General features: G+C 42.1%; 1 protein-coding gene across 1 annotated transcript in view; it reads left to right on the plus strand.

The window, feature by feature from the left end:
• The window catches only part of SLC4A11 (solute carrier family 4, sodium borate transporter, member 11), a 63,413-nt gene that overhangs the window by 36,790 nt on the left and 8,497 nt on the right, over positions 1-18,126 (plus strand). The window contains exons 10-17 of the mRNA XM_010086498.1: positions 4,055-4,180; positions 4,937-5,050; positions 5,929-6,061; positions 6,375-6,448; positions 10,996-11,245; positions 12,002-12,108; positions 13,243-13,411; positions 16,257-16,430. Of these exons, the coding sequence (XP_010084800.1) occupies positions 4,055-4,180; positions 4,937-5,050; positions 5,929-6,061; positions 6,375-6,448; positions 10,996-11,245; positions 12,002-12,108; positions 13,243-13,411; positions 16,257-16,430 (1,147 nt within the window). The remainder of the gene's footprint in view (positions 1-4,054; positions 4,181-4,936; positions 5,051-5,928; positions 6,062-6,374; positions 6,449-10,995; positions 11,246-12,001; positions 12,109-13,242; positions 13,412-16,256; positions 16,431-18,126) is intronic.

Consider the following 18,126-nt stretch of genomic DNA (forward strand, 5'->3'; position numbering starts at 1 on the left):
GACCTGTGTCCTCAGCACACAGCCATGGTGGGTGGATAGTTCAGCTGATGTGGATTCCTCCCTGTCCTTGGTCCTGCAGAGGGTCCCTAACCAGCTCCTGAGTAACATGAGCGCATCAGCTGGCAGCATCCTTGGGATTTGATGGTGGTGTTTTGGGGGAGGGAGGTCTCCAAAGCTCCCTGTAATGCAGGCGTGCTTAGAAGGAAGTCTTGAAGGCACTAGAAAAAATGGGATTTAAAAAGGGAAGATTTTTCTTGCTGGTTGTCTAAGATAGCACAGGGTTTAAACTCACTAAAATACTGACTGGATTGGCTGTGGCACATGCCAAATCTTTATCGACTCTCCCAGCTGGTTGCACTGGCCACCTCGCTTGGCTGGATTGCATTCCTGAGGGAGGAAGAAAAATATAAGGGACTGTAGATAGGCTTTCTCCCCTTTCCTCAGCGCCTCTGCTGCCTCGGGTTAGATGATGAGGTAGCTTCTGCATCTCTCTTCATTCCTAAATATCACCTTGGTGTAAAAGTTTAAGACTGACTGGTTGGATGCTTTGGGGCATCGTGACCTGGGTTTGCAGCTGTGATGCTTTTGGCGTCTCTCTGCATCGGTGGTGGAAGGGAATGCATTAAAGATGCATAAAAGCATCTTGTTTTGTCTGTGGATGTTTCCTTTCCAGCACGTTGTGGGAAATGGGCTGAAAGAATCAAGAGAAGAAGGGGAAGTTCTGAGCCTTTGATTTGTTTCTTCATAGCTCTCTAGTCTGAGTATGTGCTTGGCTTCTCTGTTCCAAAATCAGTAGGAGTGGATTTCCTTTGGCAGCTAAGTTCTTAGTCTCACTTGTACTGTGATTTACTCTTCAGAGGACTTTAGGGAAGATTCATCTTCAGAAAATCAGGCAGGGTCCAGCAGGTGTTAACATAAGTGACAGCCCAGCTTGAGGGCATTAGCAGAAGTTTGTAATGCTTGGAGATTTTATGGCTCAAAACCTACAAATAGCTATCCTTACTGTGTGTTTTTCCCATTGAAAGGTGATTTTTTTTTTTTTTAATATCAGGGCTTTAATAGACACATCCATGCTGCTGTGCTGCAGTATAATTAAACTTTGTGTTGGATATTTCAGAGAATTGGGAAAGAACATTAATAGACATTTCATAGAATGTCCACCTGTCTCTATTTTGATTCCGTAAATGTACAATTAGTAGACTTAAGGAGCTCTAGTCCTGGTCTCTCACTTATTAATGCAGAATACCAAGCAAAGTGAGGCCAGCAAGGCTGCCATATTCTCTGAAACTCTAACCTCATTGTTAAAAACTAATACATTTCAGAAATTCAAGCAAGTAAATTAAACTGTCATGTTGATGAACATAATTGCTTCCCATTTAAATGTGTAGATGTACCTTAATTTCAAAGGATTGCTTCTGTAATAGCCACTCAAATTTCACAGCTGGACTAAGAGTTGATTTTCTGCTACAAATTTACATTGTGCAGTTGGAGTGACACATTTTTCAATGGCTCTATGAGCCTGCTGCAGATGAAATGCCATCATAATGCAGCCCACCTTCTTTTAAATGAAGTAATGTCAGTCCCTGGGTTGCAAATAGACCCTGAAAATGTTTAGCCAGATGTTGACTTTAAAAAGGCAAAAGGTAAATTGTGATTAATGCTGGATTTTAGTGCTTATCCCAGGTGAATCTGTACAAGGAGGCACTATTTGCTCATGATTTTAACTGCAATTAGAGTGATTAATCATGTTTGTGGAAGGTTATGTTTAATTTGATGTAGCTATTCTCTCCATTATGAAGTAACTTCTGCTGCCCACCAGTAGGGATTCATTGCTCCTTGGATCTCGTGTGGCTGATTACGGACTAAAAGCTGTACTTCGTACTTGGACCCAGCCTTGATGTGGCATAAGGACCTCCCTGATCAGCAAGGACTCGTGCTGCTTGCTTTGCAAGGGTTGAAGCTGAAACTAAAAGCCATGCATGAGCTTTTGTGATGCTCTTCAAGGCATCTTCCTTTCTTCTGCCCCTTCATGTCTACCTGAAATTTTTTTAGGAGGCACCTCATCACTTACATAGCTTTCTCTGCTGAACAAATGAGCATTTCATTGTAATATTAGTTGCTTCTCTGGTCCTAGTTGCCTGTCTTTTTATGAATTATTTCAAAGCTTTCAGGCATTGTTGCCTCTGACCTTTAACATTGGAAAGACTCCTTTGTCCAAACAAAGGTATTCTGGAGTGGCACAGAGTCCTCTGAACAAGGATGTGACCATCTCTACTTATAAAAGTGCCACTTGGTCCACTGTTCACCCTCCCAAGTCTTTCCTTTTCTCTAAAGGTCTCGGGCACTTGAGTGAGAGGTGGGAGCCTGCAGCTGTTGGACTTGAGATCACATGAGAGAACTTAATCTGTGAGAAGTAAATTTCAGGCCAAGAGCAGTCAGGAATGTGGTCTGTGGTTTCTGAATCTTCACAATAAATTGAATGGAATCTGCCTTGAAACAGCCGGTCCTATGACTTGTGGAAGGTCAGGCTCATATTTGCATGCTTGAGATGTCTACTGTCAAGTTTCAGCCCTGACTTTTTAAAAAATTATTTTCAATGATGCTGAGTATCAGAAGTCCAACTTATGTCTGTTCCTCTCAAGTCTGCAAACAGGAACCACCACAAAGTGTCCTTTATTCATGCAGCTGCTTGATCATTATGCACCATCTTTGATTTTGGGTTTTTGCGTCCTCCTTCTGTCCTTATCTCTCCACCACAAATGGTGCAGAAAGCAGACATTAGATAAGATCCCAAAGTCATTGAGTGATTGCTTTTCATTCCAGGGATACAGTTAGTCCATTGTGGCAATGCCCAGATTTTCTCAGTGTTGCACCAACGAGCTTTAATGCAAATCCCTCCCTTCTCTGATTTAACTCATCGGCTGTCTCTAGGAAGGGACTGATGCTAGGAAAGGCTTCGATGGGCATTTGGGAGCTTAGGGGTCAGTGCCTGTATTGGGAGTTTACAGCTCAGGAGGCTTCCAGAAAGGAGAATTGGGCAACTCCAAGCTTGTCCAAGTGCCTTGCAGCAGGAGCATCATCAAGGATGGTGACACAGGCAGGCTGAAGGCTGTTTCAAGGTTTTTCTTTGATACCTCTCTGGTGTATCCTCTCTGAAGAGGCTGTTCTATGGAAAAACATTCTTCTCGAGCACTATCAGCTGTTGTCATCTCCCATCCTTTCTCTTGTGTGGTATGAGCTCACTGGGGATGGACATCAGCCTGAAAACAGGAAAGGGAAGGGAAGCGACTTCAGAGGCCCTTAAATTCATATTATGACACTTTAGTTTTCTTTCTGGCTACTTTTGCTTTGGTCTGTTGTGTTGTTTTTTGTTTTTTTCCTGATGGAGATGAGAGAGGGGTGAGGGGATAGAAAAGAAAGAAGCTATTCTTCTAGAAGGGCTTTTTTTTTTAAAGGCAAAACTCTTAATGTACGCATTCCTGACCTCTTGTGCTATTTGTTTTTTGTAAGTCTGCGAGCACTAATTGGCTCAGCATAGAATATTATTGATTCAAGCCCATAACCTCAGATTTCTGCCTAGGGAAAAATGAAGTGCTTCATGTTTTCCTGTCTATGAGTTGTGAAGACGAGTGATTACCATGGAGCTCATTAGGGGCATAGCCCAGAATACCGATAAAGTTCATATTAAAAGACTAGGGGTGGAGGGTTTATGAACCCCTAACTTACAGCTTCTGCTTTGATGCTCTTCGAAGCTTTTGGGGTTGGCAAAACTGACCAAAAGGCTTCCAGTGTTTCCTGGTTTGACAATGCCAGAAATGTCTGAAGCAGTCTGGTGGCATATTGGTGCTTCTGGTTCTAGGTGAACAAAAAAGTGGTTGTGCAAAAACAAATGTTAAAGACCTACTTATATGTTTAAGACTAAAGTGTGGACTGAAATTCTACTTTTGCCTTTCAATACGAAAAGAACTAATGGTATATATGGCTGATTTGTGTAGGGTTTCACTGTTTTACAAGTGGGCAGAACTAACATGGCTTTCGTAATGGTTTACACCAGGTGTTATTGGAAACAACAAAGCTATAGGAAAATACATCACGACTATGATCTTTCTCTACTTTGCCTGCCTCCTTCCATCCATTGCATTTGGGTCACTCAATGATGAAAATACCCGAGGAGCTATTGGTAAGTTTATCAGTTTTGTTGTGCATCTGTTATGGGATTCCATGTATTCAAACTGGGTAGCTCTGGTCACGGACAGTTTTGATAGTTTTTATTTACTTAAAAAAACCACCACTGAAGGTTTTTTTAATTGTTACATTCACAACTCTTTCTCAGACTAGAAAAATTGAATACTACTTTGGTTAGTATCATCTGGCTTGGACTGATACAGATATACTACTATTTTTAAAAGATGCTCACTTGATATCTATCTAGTTATGTGCACGTTTTTCCTGGTACAAGCTCCTGTGCCTTTGTTCTGAATTTTGTTGCCAGTATCCAAACTGTGGGTATAGTGGATGATGCTTTGCTCTACCCCAGGTGTAGCCCTGAAGCAGTTCATACTGCTGTTACAGTTCATAGGAGCCTTGGTTGAAGTCTTGTCCTGAAGGCCTCCACAAACACTGGTTATGTTTCTATGGCTGTTTAAAGTTAAACTTAAAAAAATAAAAAACACCCAACCCACCCAAGAAACCCCAAACCAAACAAAAAAATCCCACCAAAATTTCACAGTTCACTATCTGGAAACCTGATGGCATCATGAGTATTAAAGTGTTCTGGCAAAGGGTCACTTCTTGCTTTCGGTGTCTTACATCTATACCCTCTAAAATGTTGCTCTTATTCATTAGTGGTTGGCTTCTATGCCCTGTGAATGTTCCTTGATCAGAAAGATGTTGGTTAAATAGCTTGTTTGTTTCCATCTTTTGTAATTATTTGTAGATGTGCAGAAGACAATCGTCGGCCAGGGTATTGGAGGGCTGCTTTACGCGCTCTTTTCGGGACAACCTCTGGTTGTACTCCTAACTACGGCTCCTTTAGCACTCTACATTAATGGTAAGTCTATTAGATGGTTACATCAGGGGATTGATGTGATGGTGATCAGTGAAATGAGACTTTGTATGACAACCTTGCAATCCTGTTAGAGCCTTCGTTGCATTCGTTTAATAAATCAATACCGAAGGGCTGCTTCTGGTGTTAAGAGAGAGGGGAGGAATTTGATTCAGATTTAGGTAAAGTTGGTTTCTAAAGGAATCATCTTTGCATAGAAAAAATATTTTGTGAGAAGAAGCATTTTTTCTGCTTTAAGGAGGAAATTTTTTTCATCTGATGATTTTCCCATATGGCTGCATTTAACCAACTTGAAGAGCCTGAGACAAAGTTTTTGTTGTTTGTTTTTTTATTGGTCTTTTAAGGTGTGATCAATAGGTTTCCAGTTACAGCTGCAAGCTGATCTTACTGAGCCCGAGATGTAAGGGAGCAAACTCGATATCTATAAGAACAATCAGATGGGCTATGACTAGCTTGAAAGATTTAAAACATGAGATTTTGTCTACAATGCAGCATGAGTAAACATGGTGCAAAACCACCTATGAGATCCCCTGCTCAACAGCATCCTGAGATGTCAGCGGGAGCAAATTCTGAGGGCTGATTTTGTGGCCTTGGTCTCTAGGAAAGATGCTTCGACCTGTGTTGGGAGAAAATTTTTTCAGTGCTTCTCCCTGTTCCCAGTGGAGGAAAGGGGAGAGAGGAGAACTGTTTGGGTTGGTCCCGTGTTCATGTGGGACTGTAAGAATAGGGTTTTAATGCTATCTGCCATAAGTGCATTGTGGTGAAGTCTTGAAATTGGTTCCTTTTGCCATCAAGAACCTGGGAACCGTGGGGTGATAATGACAAAAGTTTAACCTGACACATGAATACTTAATTTTTTGCAGTCATCCGAGGAATCTGTGATGACTACAACTTGGATTTCAGTGCTTTCTATGCCTGGATTGGACTGTGGAACAGCTTTTTCCTTGTGATGTACTCCCTCTTTAATTTCAGTCTTCTGATGAAGCTCTTTAAAAGGTAGCTGTTTTCAAGAAGTCATATTTTGATCAGATTATTCAGCAAATGGAAAAATTATACATTCCACAAGCTCCTTAATTACAAACTTGCTGCAAAATGTATTTTGTGAGATGAGGACAGTATCATTTCAGCTTATTGTTCCAGCTTGAAAGAAGCTTTTAAAGATTCACTGGGTTTTGTTTCCTGAGGTGGAGTCTAACTAAAATTGGTATAATTTCATGTAAATGCATGAATATGCTGATTTTTTTCCTTTGAATGGAGTTGAATGCAGTTTCTGCTAATGCTTATATTAATTCCTGGGATTTTTCCACAGGTCAACAGAAGAAATAATTGCACTTTTTATATCCATCACGTTTGTACTTGATGCCTTCAAAGGCATTATTAAAGGTAAGTCTCACAACAGTTGTTTTCAGTGCAGATCTTTGCTTTGCTTCCTTGTCAAAGGGAAATACAAGGCTGCAAATACACATGATGTTTACTTGTTCCATGTTCATTCAGGGTCTTCAGGGAAAAAAAAGAGAGCGTGTGAGATTGAAGCAGCCCTGTGTCAGCAGTTTACCTGGATGTGCAGCATTTCTATCAGCATAAAATTTCAGTTAGTTGAGATATGATTAGTATCTTAACAAATGGAGATATCTTATTAATGTTGCTGTGAAAGTCTTCCGGTACTAGTTTCTTTGGTCCTGGCCAAAAAAAAAAAAGTCCAATTTAAGCTCAGTGCATCTAAACCTCTTTCCTTGCCGTGTTATTAAAACTACACGGTGGTGAGTCAAAAGATGGGTTGAGATTACCCATTCTTACATGGGCTCCAGGACCCTTCTTTAGTGGCAGCATAAGGACTGCAGGGTCTTACATCATGCTCCAAAAGCTGTCCTGCCCTTTCCAGCCACTTGGTCCCCATCTCTGGGTTAAGTCCTAGGTGTGCATCCATGAGCAGCTTTGGGGTTTAACAAATTTATCTGGCACCTTTCTTCCTCCTGATCAGGATTGGCAGGAGGTATTTCTGAAGGTGAAAGATATTGGCAGAAGTGCCATGTGGTTGGCAACCTTTCTATTGATCCTAGTGAAGAGTTGGCCAAGTCTACATTCCTTGTTTGTTATGAGCTATTGTCCAGCAGCCCCAAGTTTGGGCTATCTCCTGAAATCCTTCAAGACATACCTAACCACACAGAGCACATCCCTTGTTTTTAAAATCCTCAGGCTTGGCTCATTTGATATCCTGCATGCAAGGAAAACACCTTCAAAGAGCAGGTTTGACACTGCAAAGGAATTTGAAGTGAGATATTTCCTCGCTTCATTGGGAATCCTTCATTTGGCTCCTTGGGCATATGTTTGATTGTGCAATCAGAGGGTTTTTTTTTTTTTTCATCTACAGAACACCTGCATCTTTCAAATATCCTGCTTAGCCAAAGCTCAGTGAAGGAGAAGCTGTTCTGGGATACTTTGCTTTCTCCTTGCTCACTATGTAACTGTGAGCTTTGCTTAATGTGTGCTGTTAGTGCCCTGGCCTGGAGGCATGAGATCGTTACCCTGTGGCGCTAAGGTGTTCCTCAAGACAATATTGGACTTTTCTGTAAAAATTAGCAAATGCAAATGTTCACAGGGCTTCTGGAGTAGAGAGCTGATTTCCTGTGGCAGGGGAATGGGGTTCAGGTTAAGGATGCAGAAAGCATCCATTGATCTCAGCTGCCAGACTTTGAGGAATATGCAATACCTCTGAGTATTGCAGTGGGGACAGGAGAGGATTGTGGAAGTTAATCGGTGTCATTAGTGAATTAGTCTAATTCTCCCCTGTACTTAAGAAGGACTGAGTTTATAGGAGCAACAGTAATAAAATCAAACCAACACTCAGTTGCCAGCATGTGTTGGCTTGAGCTGCATCTGGGAGCATTCAACAGATGGGACCCCAGGTCCTGCCACATCCCCAGATGCAGAAGGGCACCAATGGTGGCAGGCACAGACTTTATCCTTAACCCTGTCAGTGGTCCTATTTAAACACATGACACCAGTGCAGCTCATGGCTGCATGCTCATCTTTCTTGCACTCTTGTTTTGTTTTGAGGTTGGTTTTGGTTTTTTTGGTTTTTTTTTTTTTTTTTTGCTCAAAGCCTCAGCTGAGCAGTTAAGTATGAAGAGAAAGCTGGTACTAGGCTGTTAAATGTGTCCTGGTGACAGCTAGCCAGCTGACAGTGACTTTGGGCTTCCTTAGTGCCAGGGAATGTCCTGCTCTTGCTCAGATATGTTTTCCTCAGTCTGTTCATAGCCTTGATTTTTTTTTTTTTAACAAGGTGGCTGTACATGTGCAGGAAAGAAGGGGGGAGGGATGTGATACTGTACAGAGGAACCAAGCCGTGTGTGTTCAGGCTATCCCGGTGACACTTTGTTTTTGCCGAGTGGCCCAGACACCCAAGCTGTGTTTGTTTGATCTTGACATTTGCACTCTGCAGGAAACGGTGGTGAACCAGCTGAACCAAAGCCAGTTAATGTTGTTGGAGGGAACTTGAGCGTGTACTAGGCTTGAGAGTGGCTCTGTTTCAGCGAGGGCACCACCTGCTTGGCTACTCTCTCTGAATTTGATAAGATCCACTTACCTCCATTATAAAAACAAACTATAAATCTGCAGGAATCAAATACTTTATAGTAAGTCTGCGGTGCAGGGTGAAGGTTTCTGCTAGCCATCTTGGAATGTTCTCATTGCTTTAACTAAAATATAAAAGTAAAGACCAAGTTTCTTCTCCTATTTCCAGGGTTAAGTGAGGCAATCCTACCTAGTTTTAGAGGTAGGTGCAAACTGAATTGCAGCCTGAGATGCAGCCAGGCTGAACGCAGTGCACCAAAGGTGTGCTCAGCCCTAAATATATTATTGCAATCTAGCCAAGTGTGAGAAATTGAGAAAATCCACAAGACCCCCAAAAAAATAACCTGTTTCTTATTTTTTTGAGTCCAAATCTAAGTATGCAGGCATGCAAATACCTTCTGTATAGTTGCTGAGTTGTATGTGCTAAATATGTTTATATATGTCCAATAATTATGCATGTGTCCAGGATTTGGTAATGCTTAAGGTCAGATGAGATGGTGAGCAGGCTTTTAGCCCTGGCCAGTTGCTAATCCCCAGGAAATACTGCCATAATTATTTCTGTTACGACAAAAGTGTCCTTTATCAGAGCCGGAAACTGCCAATCCTCCAACAACCTGTTCTGTGCCGGTGTGAGGGTCATGGCAGTGCTCCGTGCCTCAGTTTCCCTGTTTGCAAAGCAGGCGTAGGTGTCCTGCCTGGGCTGGACACAGCTGTGAGGATGGAGGGAGGAAATGATAGCAAAGCCTCTTCCGCACGCGATGCAGAAATACACAGTGCTAATGGAGGCTGTTATGAGATTGCTCCTTACTGGGGGAACCTTTCTCATACTTTAAAAGTGCGATGACCTCCTCATTCTGGCTGCTGCTGAGAGCAAATTGCAAGGTTAAATCTTGAACTGGAAACCTTCTATGATTTTATATATAGATGTATTGAATGAGAAGTAACTGGTCAGTCTTTTCACTTCATACCCCATTGACCCCATCTACTTGTTAAATGTCCAAACTCCTTTTAAAACATAAAGTTGGTACAGGAAAGATGATTTCTGCTATTAAAATGGCATAATGGCTAACCATGGGACATTTTACACTGGGGTGCGCTCCAAACCAGCAGTAACAAACACTGTACTTTGGCCAAATTCAAGGTGGTTGCAAATATCAATTATGCTTTGCAAGAACGTTTAAAGTTTGTTTTCTCAAATACTTAGAGTTGAGCTGAGGTGCTTGGGGTTTTCATAAACTTGATGATTATTTGGGAGTAGAGGGAAATCTTATAAGGAGCATTATAATCTAAGCTTCAGATTGTTGTATTTTTTTTGTCTAGAGAGGATGGTCTTGCCCTAAACTTTTTGGTTTCCCTATGCAAAGTTTGAAGGAGCACTTTGACTAAAGCAAAGAAGGGTAGAGGGACTGCAAAGGTCTGACGTGGTGGTTTCCATCCTCCTGTATCTCCCCATTGGTATGGGGGAGAGCGGGTCCTGCCTGCTGCCGTCCGATCACATAACATGGGAGTAACACTGCAACTCCCATCTTCTCTTTTTACCTCTTCTTTGTGACACCTCAAGCTCTTGTTCCCAAAGGAGGTGAAAACATCCCAACACCACAATTATATGCTTCAAGAAAGCCACTGCCATAGAAATGGAAACACAGCTGTCTAAATGCTCAAGAGCAAAAATTTATTTATAACTGTTAACTTCTTCTAGAAATGCCTCTGAGCTCACCTAATACACTTATGGGCAGTTCTAGAGGTGTTGCTGGGTGTTTCACGTGTACGGGTTTACTTCAGGTGCTCTGTAACTCTACTTCGATTTGCAGTGTAAATGTAAATGTTCTGCCAGGTTGTGCATATCGTCAACACTTATCCTTAAAATCTGGGCAAACCTTGGAGGAAAAGTAATTACTGCACATTTTGTACTTCCCTTAAGGATCTGTGCAGCCTGGCTGCTCTTAATTTTTTCAGACATCCTGATGGAATTTGTTTACCACGCTGCTGAAAGTAGATGTCTTTTCATACATAAATACATATATGTGTGTGTGTATATATATATATGAGCAGTGATTCTAGTCCTAGGAACAAAATCATGTAAATAATTAATACTGGAAGTCGTTACAGTTCAAATGTTGTTGCTTTAGATCAATTGAACTTTTACCTGTTAAAATAAGTAAAAAATAAATTTGTAGAGTGCTGGCTTTATAAGAGAAGCAGCTCTCCTGATTTCTTTTCACTGGTTTAAGGGGTAGAGCTGTAAACCTGGTGAAGCATAATGTTAATACTGCATGATCAAGCAAGAAAGAACCACTTTATTTGACTTGCTTTGTCACAAACCTATCCTAATGCTTGCCTGTTGGTTGTTTGTACAGTTTTTAAGAAATATTACTACCATGGGCGCACAGGAGACAGTTACTTGGAAAAAGCACGAACTGATGCTATTCCAAGCCTCGGCATCAATACCACCTTCTTGATGAATTCATCAGTGAGCAGATCCATATCCCTAGAGAATCAAACAGGCACGCATGATGTGCATTATGGACGTGAAACTGCCGTCCTTAGTCTCATGTTGATGTTGGGTACCCTTTGGCTTGGTCATACGCTCTATCAGTTTAAGAAAAGGTGAGTTATTTAGAGCTCAGACTACTGATTATTTCATATTACCTGCGAGGAATCGCGAATGGATTAGATCTTAATTTTGTAACCCAGAAAAATCAGGTGGAACTCTTCCATTAGTGGCAGTGGAAGCCAAAGCCAGAGATTGTGAACTTGGCTGGCCACCTGGAAAATGTTAGCAGCAGAACACAATGTTCGGTCACTGGATGATGCCCTTCCGTATTTGGTTTGGCGTTGCAAGTGACTTTTCAGAAAGCCTTGGGTGAACCATGTATTTCATGTTGGAACTCCTGCAACTCCCCCCAAATAAGCATTGAGCCATTTGTGGGGGGCAAAAATCCCTGATGGTACTGGAAGGTCTACTGTGAGGGTACCTTTAATGTGCTCTTGGGAATCAAATGTCCAGCTCCAATTTGGGTTTTGCTCCCATTGCCCTTAAAACTCTTTATTTGAAGTGTTTGAGTAAGCAATTAAACTAAAGTAGAAATGAGACACAAATTGGTGCTTGGACGACTTTTTTCTAGCTTGCATATTAGTTTCTTCTTTCTTGTGGGTTTTGCTTATGCATTCATCAACCTTCAAAGGCTATAGATTCCAGAGGATTTAGGGCTGAATTAAAGGATAATTCTTCACTCCAAGTATCTCTTTAGAATTGCAAGATTGGACTGAATTTTCACTTGCTAAAGCATTTAATGCTATCTGGATTGACCGATTGTCCCTACAGTGTGGTGTTGATGGAAATTTTTTGTCTTTAAATTGCAGCCCATATTTGCATGCAAGAGTACGTGAAATTCTGTCTGATTGTGCCTTACCGATTTCAGTTCTGACTTTCTCTGTTGTGGGTTCCTATATCTTCAAGGATATCGAAAGTAAGTTATATTTTTATTCTGTAGAATATTGGTGGAAGCTATTTAGAATGTACAAAAAAAAAAAGAAATCCCAGGAAGGTTTTGCTCAAAGATAGCAAAATTCTTCCTTGTAATTTCACAAATACCATGTGTTCCTCCCACTACCCCAAGAGCTCAGATTTCTTCAGTATTAGATTTAATTCATTCAAAACCCTAATCAAATTAGGCCAAATGAAGTTTTTTTTCTCTAGATAAATTATTCCAGTGTCTTTTCATTTCAATATAATTTAAAGTATATATTTCTTACAATAAAGACAATCAACAATTTCTGGCAAAGTTCAAAGGGCACAGTAAGTAGCAGGCAGGAAGGGCTGTTGCCAGTCGTACAGACATAGAGTTGATGATCCCAGTCTGCCCTCTTTGTCTCCATGTTTTTTTAATTTAGATGAAATGGTGTGGAGCATCTGGGCAGTTCTAAGTAATACAAGGAAATCTAAAAATGAGACACCATTCATTGGCCAAATAGATCAGCTTTTCCGTATCAGGAAGCGATAATGGGGACAGGAATTGCATTGTCCTGTGATGACGTGAGTGGGTGATGTGAGGAAATGTATGGAAACAAATAAGAAATGGCTTTTTTTTTTTTCTGTGATGGCCATTCCATCCAACTGGATTGTAAAATTATGCGTGGCCATGTGTGATTTATCCCTAGTCATGGATTTCTTCCAATGGCAGGAAAGTAGCAGCTTGTTGGATATGAGGAAGTTCTAAACTGCCTCTGTCAGTTGATTAACTGAGCAGGAGGAGTATACTGCTAGTTAGAAATAAGGTTTTCTAATCTGAAAATGCTTCGCATCTGTGGAAAACAAGTTGCCCTCTTTTATTTTGTTTAAATATATGTAATGCCTCCCTAGAATTAGCAGTAATTGTCAAATCAGGGTGGCAGCCAAGTTATAAGAAGATGGAGGAAAAAAAATAAACTCAGACAGCCAGATGAGCTCATCTTCTATGGTCTTCTGGCTCCCATATGCCAGAGCATCACTCCTGGTTTGCTGCATTGGTTCCCTATAGTTTGTCATGTAGGTAAAACATTGAGTCCATGTGGATGGTCGGACAAGAAGGTGCCTCCTAACATCATGCTTCTCTTCTTTCTAGTGTCCAAATTTAACTACAACCCATCTGCGAGCTTGTTCGTGCTGGCCCCGGTCCAGTCCCTCTCCATCGGGTCAGTGATGAGTGCCATGGGGCTGGGTTTCCTCCTGTCGATGCTCTTCTTCATAGAGCAGAACATTGTGGCCTCGCTCACAAACGCACCAGAGAACAGGTAATGCTTCTCTTCCTCTCTGGAGGGATGTCCTTGAGTCTCTTCCCAGCACTGCTTGTCCAAAGCTTGTCTGAATATCAGAAAAAAGATGTTCAGGACATGTTCTTCAGAACTTCTGTTGTCGTAGATGAAAGTAACACTACTGCTCAACTCCTCACCATCCCCAAAACATGATGTGATGGCAGTGAGTCAAAAATGCAAAGCATCAATGAGCTCATCACCTCAGCCTGTTTATTCTTTGCCCACGTGGGCAATGTTATGTAGACATTTTGTTATGGTTTGAGGTCTGTGGTTTTACCTCCAAATATTTAGGGAGTGGCTGACTCATGTGAACACTTGCACTGCTCTTGCAGAATAGAGTTTTTTGAAAATGAAAAGTCAATGACCTGCACAAATGTAGCATGATACATTGCAGCTGAGACCAGAAGTGTTTGAACCTGCTAGTCTCCAACTGAAAAGGTGGAAGGGAAGTAAAACAGTATCTCTGATAGGTCTGATTTATGTGCAAACTTGAATTGAGATGTTGCGCTATGAAAATATTCCCTCTGATGTTTTTGTGCCAACTGCAATCAGATATAATATCAAGAATGAGTGTGTATGAGACTTTTCCAGGGAAACCACCATGTCTCAGAGGATTTTTTGCTAATGTAATGCGTGGGAGGGTTCTCTCCTTGTATAACATACATTAGCATTCTCCATGTTGTAGCTGGAGTGACACTGAATGAGGAGAGAGGAGACAGGCTCAAATTCAGTTACACTAATTTGGTTTTCTTTCACCGCTTGATTTTTCCTCTTATCTTTATTACATCCCTTTAAAGTGTTGCATAAATCTGTAACGTAAGTGGGTCATCTCTTTTTCCTAAAATGAGTTTCTTCTAAATTTTTGGTGTTTTCCACAAGGGTCTCTTTAAGGAATGTAAAATATTTGTTGGAGTTCTTCATAGTGTTTTTCATGATGCATTGTTACAGGGCTGAGCTTATGCTGATCAGGTATAGGTTCATGGGTTTTTAGGGATGGAAAAAACTAGAACTTAACACCTTCTGTTTGTGGTACCATCATAGACTAAAAATACCATCATCTATACCAGACAAATGGAGATCATGCTGTTTGGTGTCTTGCCAAATGTGGTGATTTTCTCATGTAGAGGAAAAAAAAAAAAAAAAAAAGCAGGGAAAAGATGTTGCTTGCCTGAAAGTACCCTGATGTGGTTTGGTGAACAATAATCAAAGCAAAGCAAGGAACACTGGGCTGGTTGGGCAGTGTGAAGGTAACTCAGGATAAAGTATCTAGATCTCCGTGCATTGAGCTAGATGAGCTCAGTGGAGCCTATCCATCAGTCAAAGCAGGTGAATACCACACACAGTGCTGCAAGACTGCTCAGACCAAACGGTGTCCCAAGGGGACAAATGATGCGCTCCTGTTAGATCTATGGCCTTTGTTACATAGAAAGCCCCCTGAAAAGGGCAGACAGGACGATCAGATGGTAATGCTGGTGATGCTGTAGATGCCTTTGATCTGAGAAAGCAGCACATGAGCAGAGGATGTGCTTTCAAAGTGAGAGTGAGCCAACAAAGGAAGTGTATTTACAATCCCACCTTCCATCTTCAGAAGCATTGCAGTGTAGACATCTACCTGCCCTAGACACCCCCTGGCCTTCTCAGTCAATGGAGGTGAGCACTTACAATGAGATGAGTCTTTATGTTCCAAAACTGAACCCTACCTAAGATTTCTGCCATCCAGACGACAGCATCTGCTGCTGTTTGAGATAGCCATCAAGCATAGATCTTGTACACGTGCTGGGTTGTGTCTGCTACCTCTGTGTGTCTTGTGTAATAGAACATCTCAGATGTCTTCCAAGTCTCTGTTTAGGTACTGAACTAAGCTTGCTTGGGTGCATTAGGACATGTAAATTGTGCTCTTTTTCCAGTTAATGGTGCTTGGAGAGCAATTCAGCTGATCCCTTGTGTTGTGCAAGGGTGAACGCTGCTGTCTGCTCTGATGGCCAAGCAGAAACACTTCTATAGACCTTTAGGTATCAAAATCTGAGAGCTGAATCCTTCCCCAGCCTTTTTCTAAACTTTACTCGTGGCATCTGAGCATGGGTGTATTCAGGAAAGGGGCAGACCTTTGCAAAAAATGTCAAGGTTGAGCTAGATGCGAGTTGAGTGTTAGCAGCTGCTGGCTGTATAGTCCTTGCAAAGTGAAGTGGGCAGCTTCCTTGGTGAAGGCTGCCAGTTTCCTCCTCCTGTAACAAAACAGGGAGGCTCCCCTGTGTTCACCAAAGTTAGGAGCGTATCTCCTTGGCTGACTACCAAGGAGGAGCTGAAGTTTAATGAATTCATGTCCTATTTTCGTATTGTGCAGTAGCAATTACATAATTGGGGATTACTGCAGCATACCACGCACATGTTCTGCTCATGGGGAAGGAGAGAGATCAGGGTTAAAAATTAGTAGGGAAACTTCAGTGTCGGTAGTTTGGTAACCTGTGCCCAGGTTTTTAACCACATGGACTCTGCTAGTAGGCATGTATGTATATTTTGAGTGGACTCTGCAATAAATGTAGCAGCAAAACGCTGACGAAATTTTCATGGGCTGTTATTTTAGTGGGTTGCCTTTTTTGCTCAGTATGGTTCTTTCCAGGAGATGACTGCTTTGGGAGCAAACTATCAAGTTGCATTACCTTTCGTGTTCATGTAACCCAGGCTGTAAAGCAGGAGGAGTGTGAAATCACTCTGTGCGTGGAAGTGCACTTTGATGTTTAGCATTCGAGCTCGGGTTCAGCAAGGGCAGCCTGTTACAGTTCACACAGTGTGGAACTGCTGTCAACGTAAAAACTCATTTCAGGTTGGTGAAGGGAACAGCTTACCACTGGGACCTCCTGCTCGTTGCACTGATTAACACAGGGTTATCAGTCTTCGGCCTCCCGTGGATCCATGCTGCCTTCCCTCACTCCCCAATGCACGTCCGCGCCCTGGCCTACGTGGAGGAGAGGGTTGAAAATGGACACATCTATGAGACGTAAGTAGGAACCGCAGAGCTCTTTGGTTTCATTTGGTGTTTCATAATACTTTAGGTACAATGAGACGCGGTTGGGGAGCTAGCTGTTGTTTTGAAGACCTTCAAGATGGGAAGGTAGAAAGGAGATGCACTAAATGAAGCCACCTCAGCCTGCATAGCCTGTGACCTGGCTTCATCCCCCCTCACCAAAGCACTTAGAATCACAGAAAGGTTTGGGTTGGAAAGGATCCTCAAGATCACTGAGTTCCAACCCCCCTGCCATAGGCAGGGACACCTTCCACTAGCCCAGGTTGCTCAAAGCCTTGTTTTAGGGCAGCCACGAATTTATGCTCTTGTCAGTGGTGGGCAGCAGCCTGCAGGGACTCAACCTGCTCCAGTGCAAGTTGTCTGCTGGAAGAACCGACCAAAGCCTTTTTTAGATTTATCCCTGTGGAAAGCTGAGATATGCTTTGGCCAGATCTTTCCAGTTGTCTTCATCAGAAAAAATCCGGTCTGATTCACTGACTGAAGCCTGTCTGGTGGTTATTACGAAGGGCAGGAAAAATGCAGCATTATTTCAGAGCTCCCATAGCATCTTCCGCCACGTTTCGGGAAGGCGAGATGCTTAATAAATTTTTTTGGTTTTAAGCAAAAGCAACCGTGAAGCCGTGCCCAGGTCACGGCTCTCTATTTAAGACAAGCTTTTTGGCTGTTCCAAGTTCTCCAATGCGCTCTTATCACAGACATATTTTTTTAAAAAAATTAAAAAGCTAATTTCTCATGAAAGTTGCTCCAGAACAGAGATTATCTGGTCTGTTTGATCTCAGTATGTTACAGTTGAGTGCTTTTGCCTCAGAAGTGGTAATTTCCACTCACATGCCATTAGTTTTAATTATCCTGTCTCAGTTTCCATTTTCAGAGTAGTCATTTATCAAAAGTGAGGCTAAGTGGTCATTTACTTTGGGGGATGAAGTGGGTCTGTCTTTTAATTACAATCTCGCCTTCACGCTGTTCTTGGTGCCAGCTGATCCATCCCAGCCTGGCACAGTGGCTTTTTGGGTCGGTGATGGACAGATTTCACGTCCCACATCTGGAAATTGCTGAGTTCTGCTGCTTCTTGCAATGCTTTTGCAGACCTTTCCTAGGAAATCCATCCCTTGGGCTCATATTCCCATTAGTATGTGTTGGTGTTAGGTGTTCTCACAACTATATCTGTCTTGAGTCCCTATTTCAAAAAAAGCAACTCTGTAATTTGAGTTCTGGAGTGTTTTAATCCAGGCCCTTGTTCCTGGTGTCCGTGATCTGCTCTGGGATACCTCTTCTCTCCATTTCTTTGAGAGATGCAGAATTTACACTTTGAAATCCATGTGCCAAGCCTCCCTCCTGTGTCGTCTTCTGTCAGTTTTAATTCCTGGTGGCTTTTTTCCTGTTTTGACAGAGTCTTTATTCTACACTCTGGCTTCTCCTTCACAAAGTCCAGTTCTGTGCTTGAATTAAGGACTAGTTTCTGCCCTTGTCCTCTGCTCCTTCACCCAGCTCCTCTCAAAGAGCATCACAGAGGCTTCTGAGGCCACGCTGACCTAGATAGGGCTCCAGTGATTATCCTGAAAGAGCTGAGGGATGCCCTGATCTTGCTAAGCGTGTTCCCCCGCAGCTCTTCCTCTGCCAGAGGCAAATTGGGACGTAAATGAGTGCTGTGAACTGGATATTGGGAGTG

The sequence above is a fragment of the Pterocles gutturalis genome, unplaced genomic scaffold, assembly GCF_000699245.1.
Source record: "Pterocles gutturalis isolate BGI_N339 unplaced genomic scaffold, ASM69924v1 scaffold4841, whole genome shotgun sequence".
Lineage (NCBI taxonomy): Eukaryota > Metazoa > Chordata > Aves > Pterocliformes > Pteroclidae > Pterocles > Pterocles gutturalis.